The sequence below is a fragment of the Convolutriloba macropyga genome, chromosome 11 (genome assembly GCF_964194025.1).
Source record: "Convolutriloba macropyga chromosome 11, txConMacr16.3, whole genome shotgun sequence".
Classification (NCBI taxonomy): Eukaryota; Metazoa; Xenacoelomorpha; order Acoela; family Convolutidae; genus Convolutriloba; species Convolutriloba macropyga.
Window position 1 is genome coordinate 6,104,169 of NC_134478.1, and position 13,129 is coordinate 6,117,297.

Below are 13,129 nucleotides of genomic sequence, written 5' to 3' on the forward strand. Positions count from 1 at the left end.
ATAATTATTTTGCGCTTTTTTTATGCCAATTTCTATAAATATCCTTTAAAAAATTTGAAAAGGGAACACTTTACTACCTCGACTATAGGCAATTTTTCAAAAATTACGAAACTGTTATGAAGTTACGCTAAGAAAGCCGAGAAACCACTAGTTATAAATTAAAAAACAAATTCTAACATCACATGAAAAAGGTCGTTCCCTGCATATATTGAACTTTATCTACATGTGGACAGAAATAAGATTTGCAAAATTTTCAAAACTTTCAAACTTTGCTAAAATCTTCCTAAAACAAATATTTTCAATGTCCTAATAATCCAAGATGTGTCCTCTTCAAGCCAACATTTTGCTGCGCTTTCGGCAAAAACAATTAATTATTCCATACGTTTGCAAAAAGAGCAATTAGAAACTGAAAGATTTCAATGAATTAAAAATAAATGATGCATGTTGTAAAATTCTTGAGTTACAATTTCGAAAAACCGACAAAATTTTAACTCCAAAGGACCCCTATAGGAAACCAATTCGCAGTTAACTTTTTTTGCAGGTTTCAGATGTTTTGACAGCTGATTTTAGGTCTGTATTTCCGGTATAATTATACAAAAAGGTATAAAAAACGTATTTGGAGCCATTTTTGATTAAAAAATGTCTGAAATTCGACAGATTCAATCAAAAAATATTAACCAAAAGACCCGCATAAAACAAATCAATAGGAATTCTTTATTCATAAAAATAAAACCAATAACATTGTTGCTGGACATTTTAACAAATTTTTGCAAAAAGACGAAAATTTGATCTAAAATTGTGAATTTGGTAGGAAAATGTGAATAAAAACAAAAGTATTCCGACTATATTCTCACAATTTTAAACCTCGATACCTCCTTGTGAAAAAAAAAATAGTTTAATTTCCATGCTCTATGCTGGATGGGCTTTCTGACGATACCAGTCTCAAATCTCTACGATGAATATATCGATCGGTCAAAATTGACTGAACAAAAAAAACCCATTGGAGTATATAGTTCCTCCCCCCACAAGTGGGTCGGAACAAAGAAAATTTCAATAATTGCAGTTTTTTTGGTAAACATTTTTGAGCAATATTGGAGCCACATTGCAGTTCAATATGTCAGTTTGCTCAAATTCTGACCGAAATTTTCAAAAACTTATAAACATATTCCTATTTCTAATATATACGCCAACTTAAGGCATTTCTGATGGTTTTAAAGACCAATATTCTTTTAGTTTGCCCTGTTTTTGTATAGATTCCAATACACATAAAAATATTGCAGTTTTTATGAATTAATGTGCAAGAAGATTTTTAAGAAGATGGTCAGCCTTTTTTTTCAGTCATTTCACACATTTTTGTTATTTCAGTGTGGACCATTGCAAGATTTTGACAAAATGAGAAGAAATGTTTTGTCTGTGCAAGGTTTAATTTTCATTAAGTTTTGAGAAAAAATGAAAAAGATAAGTGCAAGTAATTTCTGAGAACTCGGTTAGATGCTGATAGTTTTGATTTACATACATCATACCTACATTACAGAAGCTCAAATTAGACGCAGCTTTTTTAAATTGCTTATTTAAAAGCAGGGTCACTGTTTTGTTGAAAAAATAATATAAGAATTGCGTTGAATAGCACCGAAAAATTTTTTCAACCGCAAAGTGCCCAAATTTCTAGCGGAGAAACCGGTGAATTTTTAAGATTTGTTTTTTTTAGGTGAATTTTTGTCAAATTTGCGGTTTTTAGAGATAAAAATTTTGGTGTCAACAAATTCACTGGAATTATTACGAAAATTAAAATGACGTACACGGTTTCGAACCTCTGTCAATCCCTTTTTCTTCCGTGCCACTTGTCTTAGATTTTCTTTCATATTACTTTTGAATTTAAATCAGATTCACTCCCTTTTGTGGAAAACACATACGTTAAAATTTTGCAATCTTTGCTGTTTTTAGCTGTGAGCTATTGTAAGAGCAGCTATATTTAGCGGTGAAGTTCATCGCCACCAACAGGAAGCGGCTAAAAAAAAATTTCAGCGCTGAAAACAGCATATATTACTAAAACTTTTACAAAACTATTACCAAAAAAATTTACAGCAATTATTACTGGTGAATTGACATAACATAATCAATTTTTAGCGGTGAAATTAATTTTTTTCACGACATTCACCGCATTAAGCGCTGAAAATTTACCACATTAAAATTTTTACCACGCTGAAAATTTTTACCGCATTTACGGCAATTCTAACTTTTTATTGTCATGAAACCTCGACCCGGGGCCGCCGCTTTCGTAGCAGCTTGCTTAAAACATACAGGTGGTGGGCCTGCAATATCATGTCAGATATTGTTATATGACCCAAACACTGAATTCTGTCAACTGCGATTGTGGGAACATTCTTTGCCACGCACAGAATCATGCGAGTCTCATTGTTCAAATAAATATTATTTTGAATTTATAATTTTCAACATCAAATACATTTATAATAGGCTGTTAATTGATATAATAGGTTTATTCCAATCAATCGGAGGCAACTTTTTCGTCTCAAAATCTTCTGCGTCATTTGCATTTTGAGATTTTGGTACCGGGTACCCATTTCGGGCTCTCTGTTCACGCTTGTACTCTTCCAAACCGTGAAGTCTTTTGATGAAACCAAATGCCTTGAACTCATTTTCTCTTGTCAGACTATCCAACTCTGCTGAAATCTCTTCGCACAGATATACCACGCAATCAGCAAACTATAAAACAGAAAAAACTCGTTAATTAGTTAATTATTTTTTTACTTTAAAAGATGCAGATGTTTGTTTCTCTTTAAAACTTCGTTATTTTTGTAAGCACCCTGGCCTATTTGATTAAGAATCTCACAAGAAAGGCGTTAAGAATTTAACCAGGGCAGTGCATGCCAATAATTTTCAATCTAAGATAACATTCCTTTCGCATCAGAAAATTCCATAAAATTGTGATTTGAAGTGATGTAAGACTTAGTAATTCAGTTAAATTATTTGACTTCAAATTGTCGTGGTAATCTTAAATTAAATATGAAGAGCTGGTACAGAATTACAAAATAGGAAACCAATGTCTTCTCTGTAATCATTTATGTTAGCATGCTGTTAACCTTTAAGACGCCTTCGATCAGCTCGCTATCCTCGACTGAGATTGCTAGGGGGCGTGAAATGAGCAGTTTGTTCACGTTCAGAGGAAGAGAGGTGAATGATGCTCTCTCTTTTGTGTGATCAAACCTTACTCTAGGACGCGAGTAGTCGACCGAATTGTTAAGAAGGGAGTATGGGTTGACAGATTGATCCGGGTCTAAACACAAATTTTAATCACATTCTTAACAACTCTTTGCAATCTAGTCTATTTAATTACCAAAATGAACCCAAAATTAGTCTTTCGAAGAACTTTTAAATTTCGTAATTTCCAATTTCAAAGCATGCAAGTACAAAAAAATCTTGCTTATAAGTGAAAACATACCAAGTTTTTTCTCTCTAATTTTTACCGAAAACCAACTCAATAGTCTTTGCACTCCAATATATCAATTGAAATAATCAATTCGAAATGAGCTCTCACGCAATGGGTCACCAAAAATAGTTTGCAAGAACTCAATTATGAGATGGAAAAAACTCCAGCCCTGATGAAAGCCATCGCTTTTAGACCCCAATTTTGCAGCTAAAAAGCACTAATAAACCTGGAATCAAGATCTAAGGTGAGGAGTTTCTCCTGCAAGAAGTCATTGTACGGGTTTCGTTCATTTTTTCATACTTGTGTTCACGCATAATCAGACCTTCTTAAAGCTGTAAAGTACAACGTGTTAGAATATGATTAAAAAGTAGAGCAAACTTCTCGGAAAAAATTCTTTGACGCCCTAAACAAGCTTTTTGCAGAAACTAATCGAAAGACCATATGAAAGTTGGGAAGAGAATTGCTTCGTTTGTTTTCCAAACTAATTTAGGGCTGACGCTTACATCAAAACAACCGACGCAACTACTAAATAATAAACTATTCCAACGACAAATTTTGTTTTCAAAGAGACGTAGATTGAGGTATGTGTTTGTTGTCAGCGTGATATTTTGCCAAAACATTTAAATAAAAAACGCAAAACTGATACTTTAGGAAACTAAATTAAATATTCGAAGAAATAAATTTGAAGAGCGTTCTGAAACCTTTTGAAAATTTCAGATCTGTCCGGGGCGCAAGCCAAATTATTTTATATCAAATATGTTCTATCATACACTTAGACCCTCAATTAACCGCAAAATAAGCAGCCGTGTTTAGGAATAGTGAAAATTTGTTTAGAATAGCAGCAGAAGTCACTGTGTATAATGGTGCAACGTTTTTCGAACAAATGGATTATTATGGTGCAAAAAAATTCGGACTAGGGAGAAGTAATGTCGTATCTTACAACCGCGTTTATTTTGGGACATATTTAATTTTGTAAATTAGTGAAATTTAGATCATTTAAAATTAAGGAATTCAAGCATGTAAGCATGAAAGAGTCAGTCGAAAAGTGAAGTTGGAAGAATGTTCTAGAACAAAAGCGTTAAAGTGATCAAGCAATAATTTTGCATAAAAACGACACACACGTTTACACAATTGCTTGAAACTTCGTTCGAGAAAATTTAAATTATTAAGTGTGTTGTGATTAGTTTAAAAGCTCACGTAATTTATGTGTTAATGATCATATCCAATCCATTAATGAGTAATATTAAATTGGACATGAAATAAATTATAGTTTTAACCAGCATTACTTGTTAAAAAAACTGTTTTCAGAGGTTTGAAAAATCGACATAGCAAAAGCCAGTCTATTAAGTTGAGGTTGTTTATGTTAAAATTTCAAGCAATAATGTGATAAATTTTCGTCGATTTCAGTGCATTAACTGACAGTGCATCATCTGATACAAAAACGATTTCAAGGTGAAAATAATTTGTGGTACTGTTTCTACTGGCCAATACGCAAATAGTAAATGGAAACGTATGGTGATCGGGAACTTTTGGCTGAGAATAATTCACTGTTGTCTGCTACTAAAAGTTTTAAATTAAATTGTTCTTTCAGTTAAGAATTTGCTGTTCATAGGATATTGGAAGTTCTGAGTTTCTCACAAGTGTTTTTTGAGCGTGCTTGCTCAGTGACAGGTTGGTAAAAATACTCGAAAGGATTTAAAGAAAAGTTTATATGTATATAAAAATATGAATTATTGACATATTTTTGACAAAGCCTTCAATGCAAAAAGTCTCTATTTCGCTCAAAAATATTTCCAAGTTTCCTAATCTAATCAAATTCAGTGAAATGAGAACTCATTGTTGTCACTTTTGTATAATAATCAGCGAACGCGCTCAACTTTTTCAATGATAAAATTAAAAAAAACTCAAGGGTTGAAATCAAATTTATGCCGATAGAAAAAAAACGTTTCTAGAAACTTTTAAAAAAATCAAGGGCAGAAAACCAGGATATAAAATAATATATATGTACTTTTCAATATAATCTTAGTTTTAGAAAAATTGTTCCAAGCATAAGTTGAAACTCAAAATTTAAAAATCCGCACACTTGAACAACAAAATTTCCCTAGGACATCAAAAACCTAATTGGAAATCAAAGAAAAGATAGCGCTTCAATTTATTCGTACCAATCGAAAATAAATATTTTTGAAGAAAATTTGACAATCATCCCAAAGTGCAGAAAACCGGCTAATAAAAGTGCTGCCCGGGTTGGGCTCCCAGTGAATCCCATCGATGGATCATTTTCCTAAAAGTCCATCGATGTTTCATCGATGGATCATTACCACTTTGTCGCTGATCATAGAAATTCCATTGATGGGATTTCACTGGGTCATTGAAAAACCATCATTTCCTCAACATGTTTTTAGCATTCAATTAAAACCTATTTCCTTCATTGGACGAGAAATATTAACCTCATTAACTAAAAAAAAACTCTTAAAAATTCAAATGTTTTAGCAAGCTTTGGCTCTGAAAATACGGCTAGATCAATGGTAGGTGGTGTCGATTGACGGTTATCAACGGGAAAATTTAATAGAGCAAAAAACGATCAGCAAAACTCTGTCGAAAATCTCATTTGTGCCATTATTTATCACCCTTTTTCAATGTTATCAAATTTAAACTCGGTTATATGAGTTAATTGCATAGAAACCCAAACCATAAAGATGCGATATTTTGGAATGCACATCCAAGAACTGGTCCCTCTCATCCAGGGCTCTAAACATGACGTCACTGTGGTCTCTCTGGTTAGCTGTTTGGTCACAATTATCCCTGTAGAACCTTGCCACCCATTTGAGGTCAAGAGATGGTTTGACGAACTCATTAGCTGCTTTCAAGTAACGGTTGAGGTTGAATAGATCCGCGTATCTGATGTCACGTATTGCAATTGATGATTCTGTTATGACTTGTTTTAGAAGAGCGGCACTTGAGTCGTAAAGTTTGATCCAAGTGTCCATAATTTTCCTGTTTTTTTTTAAAAAAAAAAATGATCATAACACATATTATTTGAAACTTTTTTTGACAACTTCAATTTGCTTTTTCCTCAATTTCATTCAGAGCTTCTTTGAACTTAGAAAACTATATCGAAACAATTCGTTCACTATAGTTTCATTCAGATATAGATGGTTAAAATTGGAGTTATATTACTCATTTTTGAATATCTTTTTTTCGCAAGATAACCACTTTTGCAAGATTATTGCAAGATAACCATCCGGTCTTGACTGGGGTAAGCCGAAACAGAATCCCCACCCCTGGCATATCTCTCCATAACAGTTATTTCTGCAACTTTATAATAGCATATATAAATTTTATTGTATAGCAAATGACCTTGTAAGAGACCAAATGACAAAATGCTCTCTGATAATTTTGACATTTATGTAATTTTTAGTCATATCTTACCATGATTTGGGTCTCTTGAAATTGAGCCAGTATATGAACTGTCTCATGTCTTCCGGGTGTATGAGGGGAAAGTTAAACCAAGCTCTGTCGCACAGAATTCGAACAACAGTCGGCGCCTTTCGTCTGAAGACTTCCGAACGTAGTTTGACTTCGGATATGGCTCGTCTGTGGTCCATTTTGACTCGGATTGAATAGAGCTGTGATCAATTTTGGAACAAAATCAACAAAGTAGTGTTTAACAACAAAAAGGCAAGGAATTGATTTGTTAAAATAACAGCAATAACAATAACTATACCAAAAAATGGGTACCTATGATGTTATTTGCATGTTTTGGAAAAGCCGCTTTCTTCATGGAAGCTGAAAATCGTGAGAGCAATAAATGAGAAAAAAGGTTATTGGTTAACCTATTTTTAAGATTTTCATTTACATGGGGTTAAAAACTGATCAAAGATGTGTTTCGTGGCTTTTTAGTTTATGATCAAAAAAGGTATGAAAAATCGTTATAGTTATAGCATGCATTTATAGAGAACTACGTATGAGAGACATTAGCTTTAAAGTACATATGAATATATTGTAAAAACAAGTGAACAAATTTTATTACTCACTCGAAGTTCTTACTGCTCTATGCAAACTATGTAAAACATCAACTTAAAAGAGAAGCAAATTACATTTGCGTAACAATGAACAAACTGCTTTTTTAAAACCAAGAACCTAAAATATGAAAATTTTCTTCGAAATATTTTAAAGTTTTCTTTTTTTGAAACATGTAAATTACTCACCCTATAACCCTAAGGTTAGATATCTACATGCTCTAATCTTTAGCAAGCTTTGGCTCTGAAAATACGGCTAGATCAATGGTAGGTGGTGTCGATTGACGGTTATCAACGGGAAACTTTAATACAGCAAAAAACGATCAGCAAATTTCTGCCGAAAATCTTATTTGTGTCATAACTTGTCATCACCTTTCAATGTGATCAACCTTAGACTCAGTTATATGAGTTAATTGGATAGAAACCCAAACCATAAAGATGCGATATTTTGGAATGCACATCCAAGAACTGGTCCCTCTCATCCAGGGCTCTAAACATGACGTCACTATGGTCTCTCTGGTTCGCTGTTTGGTCACAATTATCCCTGTAGAACTGTGCCACCCACTTGAGGTCAAGAGAGGGTTTGACGAACTCATTAGCTGCTTTTAAGTAACGGTTGAGGTTGAACAGATCCGCGTATTTGATGTCACGTATTGCAATTGATGATTCAGATATGACCTGTTTTAGAAGAGCTGCACTTGAGTCGTAAAGTTTGATCCAATTCTCCATTATTTTCCTGTTTTTTTTTTAAAAAATAGATCATAACACCAATTATTTAAAACTTTTTTTGACAACTTCAATTTATTTTTGCCTAAATTTCATTCAGAGCTTCTTTGAACTTAAAAAACTATATCAAAACAATTCGTTCACTATAGTTTATTTCAGATATAGATGGTTGATATTGGAGTTATATTACTCATTTTTGAATATGTTTTATCGCAAGAATTTTGCAAGATAACCATTTTTCGCAAGTTTTTTTGCAAGATAACCATCCGGTCTTGACTGGGGTAAGCCGAAACAGAATACCCACCCCTCGCATATCTCTCCATAACAGTTATTATCGGAACTTTATAACGGTATAAATAAATTTTAATTTATAGGCTCACTTTGTAAGAGACAAAACGACTTAAATGCTCTCTGATAATTTTGACATTTGTGTAATTTTTTGTCATATATATTTTTTGAAACATGTAAATTACTCAGACTATAACCCTAAGGTTAGATATCTACATGCTTTAAAATGTTAAATTAATTAATCAGCATTGTTATTAATATAATAATCTTCAAATTGTGGCTGTTCGTTTTCATAGGTAAACATAGGATTTGAAGGCTCCAATTTGTCTATTAACGGGTACTTTTTTGTGTTGATCGAGCAAAAACTCGGTTAAAATATTTTTAAAGCAAGTTTTACTGTTAAAAGTTCTTATTGAAGAGGGCAATTTGTTCCATTTTTGAGCGCTTTTCAAGATCAAAGATTTGTTACTCCACTTCGTTTTCGTTTTCTTTTTTATGATAATTAGTTTTGTTTTCTTGTTCTGTCTAGCGTTATATCTTACCATGATTTGGGTCTCTTGAAATTGAGCCAGTATATGAACTGTCTCATGTCTTCCGGGTGTATGAGGGGAAAGTTAAACCAAGCTCTGTCGCACAGAATACGAACAACAGTCGGCGCCTTTCGTCTGAAGACTTCCGAACGTAGTTTGACTTCGGATATGGCTCGTCTGTGGTCCATTTTGACTCGGATTGAATAGAGTTGTGATCAATTTTGGAACAAAATCAACAAAGTAGTGTATAACAACAAAAAAGGCAAGGAATTGATTTGTTAAAATAACAGCAATAACAATAACTATACCAAAAAATGGGTACCTATGATGTTATTTGCATGTTTTGGAAAAGCCGCTTTCATCATGGAAGCTGAAAATCATGAGAGCAATAAATGAGAAAAAAGGTTATTGGTTAACCTATTTTTAAGATTTTCATTTACATGGGGTTAAAATCTGATCAAAGATGTGTTTCGTGGCTTTTTAGTTTATGATCAAAGAAGGTACAAAAAATCGTTATATTTTTAGCATGTATTTATAGAGACCTACGTATGAGAGACATTAGCTTTAAAGTACATATGAATATATTGTAAAAACAAGTGAACAAATTTTATTAATCACACGAAGTTATTACTACTCTATGCAAACTATGTAAAACATCAACTTAAAAGAGAAGCAAATTACATTTGCGTAACAATGAACAAACAACTTTTTTAAAACCAAGAAGTTAAAATATGAATTTTTTTTCGAAATATTTGTAGTTGAACGACAAAAACAAGTTACTTGATACGGTTGTGACAGTTTAAAGTTTGTCTGTGATAGTTTTGGATGCGGTTTTCTAACACATTTTCAGATATCAGTCGACTTATCCCAATGTCATTTTAGTGATACGAGTTTTCTTTAAATTCGTCAATCAACCTTAATTCAATCGTCTTTGATTTTGCTCAAAGTTTTGTAGCGATTGTTCTCCCCCGTTTCAAAATACCCCCCACCTTGATTACTCCCAAGTTGATGTAAGAAGAGTAGGGAAGTAATTGTCTATGGGGGTAAAACGATGTAAGATTAGGGGGGTAATGGGGGTAATGGAGGGTAATGGGGAATTTTTTTAAATCTGTAAAAGGTAAATTCAAAATTTTATAACCATAACAAAAGTTTCATTAAACATTTACATTTAACAATCACTTCAAAAGCATATGAAAAGTTTGGTCCTTAAAACACATGTAAAAATAGTTTCTAAAACCTTTTACTTGTCTGTCTATTGGAACACGTTTGATCAAGTAATTTGATCATTTCTCTAGTTAAACTAAAATTGTGTTTTTTTCTTTCCGGATTTCTATTGGCAACTTGTTCCACTTTCTCGAGAAATTTCTGACTATTGATCGGTCACTTCATGTGGATTCACACAATTTTTTTTGCAAAATATGGACTGTTCGGGAGTTTTCTCTCACCTCATATTTTCCCGAAATTCCAAAGTTCATTATTTTTGGATATTTGACTGCTTTCCTTGTAACGCTTAATTAATTCAAAAAAATTTTAAAAGAAAAATTTTTTTAATGAAAAGCTCTGCAGATGAAATTTTTATCTCTTATTAAAGGTCCCTCCCGCTTTCAAGCTTTTTAAGCATATGGCAAACCTCTAGAACCTAATTTATTTGTCTGTTTAATCGCAGAAGTGATAAGGCTGGCAGAGATTGGAGAAAAATTGGACTGAATTTGAAATGTGACAGGACAAGTGATTTAAAACAGTACAATTCTTGCTTTTAACGGTATTAGATGTCTCACCAAGTAGGTTGATCTAATAGCAGTCGACATTTTATCAACATTTTGTTTAGATCTGAGTCAATTTTCACTTTATTGTCAATCATTAAGCCCAGATAACGACAACTCATTTCCTGTTTTACAATACTTCCATCATAAAAAATTTCTCAGAAAGCAGCTGATCTTTTTAAAGAAAAAACAAGTGTTTTGCTTTTATCTTTGTTCAATGTTAACAAACTCTGTTATTATCGGTTTTTCAATTATATCGAAACATATAAATAACAGTTTTTTCAGACCCATAAAAATTTGACATATTTTCAGAACAATTTTTGTGCGAAATTGAGTTGATCGCCTTTGCTAAATCTAAAGAAATGCTCATAACAGTTCTATTTTGTTCTAAACTTTGTCCTTTAAGAGTTGAGGTCATTGAAAAGGTCACTGATTCGTGTAGATCGCCTGTTTTGTAATCTGGATTACATATGCTTTTTAGGAATATCTGGAAAAACATTGTTCGAAATACAGTTGTTAATTGCAAACTAGAATTGTGTTCCACTAGACATCTTACTAAAATTGAGGGACCATTTGGGACCATTAATACAGGACCCGATGTTTTGTTCGGCGATAGTTTGTCATTAACATCATGCAACTCTTTTCTCATTATAAATCTGAAAGAAAAAATTTTTTCAAAAAAACAAATTTTGGTAATTCAATCCTTTTTTTACGTCTTTGCATATACCTATTTTGGAAAAACCATTTTTTAAGTGTTAGGCACCTGTTTTTTATCTTTTGAAATAATATTATTGCGCCGAATTTGGGAAATGTTGTTATGTTTTACCTATTTTTTTTGAGTTTTGTGTTTATTAGTTTCCATTGCTGTTTTAAATCTGGAACACTCTGAAGAATTTTCTTTGTATGCTCATTACTTATTGATTAGTGGCGTTTAGGGTATTTGTTTCTATTATAAGCGGAAAAATCTGCCTTCTCATTACAATTATTAAAAGGTCGATGTTCTTTGTCAACAAGTTTCAATATTTCTATGGATATTCTGTTTTGTTTGTTGGGACTGTTCGTTGGCTCTTTAAATTTTATGGGAGCTAAATTATTCAGCCAATTACAAAGAAATCTAAAAACATTTGGAATGTGGTATTTGCATCTTTTTGTTGATAGATTGCTCTCCAATCTGTTGAGGCCATTTTGTTTATTCAACCCAGCTCTTGAAAATTTTTTTTGTAGCTCTGTAATGGTATTGCACTGTCTTTTTTTGTAATGAAAATATTAATATGAAGCAAACAACTGTGAAAATTGATCAATTCCAAACAATTGTTCTAATGTTATTGTATCCAAAATTTGTATTTTGTGGATAAGAAAGGATCAAATAAAGTTTCACTGTTTCCATTTGTCCAATTTGGCTAGCCTTTGTTGACAATGTGTAACCCATTTTTGCTCTGTTGAAAACCGTTTTTCTTTTTGTTGAAAGTAATTTAGATTGTAATCTCCGAATTAAATAAAGTTGTCTGTCAACAGGTATGCTCCTGAGACTTTTTTTGTCAATTCATCCAGGAAAAAATTTTCCAAGGTTTCTCTTAGTACAATTTGAAAAGTTTATTCACAGTTTTTTCAATTGCTTCAACTATTTTAACCCAGAAAGGTTCAAAGTGTTTCTGTTAATTGATTTTAAACATCTGTTCTTGATATTATTTTTGAAAGTAATTGGAATCCATATTCCTACTCCACCACTCCTTGACAGTTGCGTTAATTTGGACCTATTTTGATGAATGAAAAAATGCTTATTGCTTAGCATTTTCAATGCCATATCATATTTGTCGTTTATCCAGGTTTTAGGAACTATTAGGCACGTTTGGCTGTCTTGTTGCAGTGAAAAATTTTATATTTTTCTTGGTGTTTGTTATTGACACTCCATATTCATACAGAAAAACTTAGGATACAACCATGGGTTAGCCAATTGCTTCCTGCAACTTTCGAATGTTTGGGTTCCCTTAGGATTGGGCCCTGGATTTGGTTTAACATCGCCACATAATAAAATAAGATAATATAAAATTAGTATGATAAAATTAAGGATCAAATTTTTTTTCGAATTATGAGATTTTTACAAGAAAGTAAATGGCCATAAAGGAAATTTGAGTAACTTTTTACAAAATATTTTAACGTGTCTTTTTCTCCAAAAACTATTAAGTTGAAAAGCGCAAAAAAAGAACAATCTGAAATCTTTTTCCAAAAACCTACGCATTATATCCTATATGACAATTGATGTTTCAGTTAACCGTAACTTTTCCTATTTTTAATTCCCTTGGAATTTTTCTCACAGACACATTGCACCCAGCATGTTGATACCCCACACTTGAA

General features: G+C 32.4%; 2 protein-coding genes across 2 annotated transcripts; both read right to left on the bottom strand.

Annotated features, from left to right (window-relative positions):
• Positions 1 to 2,430: 2,430 nt before the first annotated feature.
• On the bottom strand, positions 2,431 to 7,053 carry LOC142349463 (uncharacterized). The gene is made up of 4 exons (XM_075401043.1): positions 6,878 to 7,053; positions 6,138 to 6,442; positions 3,102 to 3,295; positions 2,431 to 2,724 (listed from the first exon to the last, which is right to left on the bottom strand). Exons 1-4 carry the CDS (start codon positions 7,051 to 7,053, stop codon positions 2,467 to 2,469), a joined length of 933 nt encoding a protein of 310 aa, XP_075257158.1. The 3' UTR covers positions 2,431 to 2,466.
• An 810-nt stretch (positions 7,054 to 7,863) lies between these two features.
• Positions 7,864 to 9,570, bottom strand: LOC142349725 (uncharacterized). Its single transcript, XM_075401461.1, has 2 exons — positions 9,024 to 9,570; positions 7,864 to 8,203 (listed from the first exon to the last, which is right to left on the bottom strand). The coding sequence occupies exons 1-2, from the start codon at positions 9,197 to 9,199 to the stop codon at positions 7,864 to 7,866; spliced, it is 516 nt and encodes a 171-aa protein (XP_075257576.1). The 5' UTR covers positions 9,200 to 9,570.
• Positions 9,571 to 13,129: the final 3,559 nt, after the last annotated feature.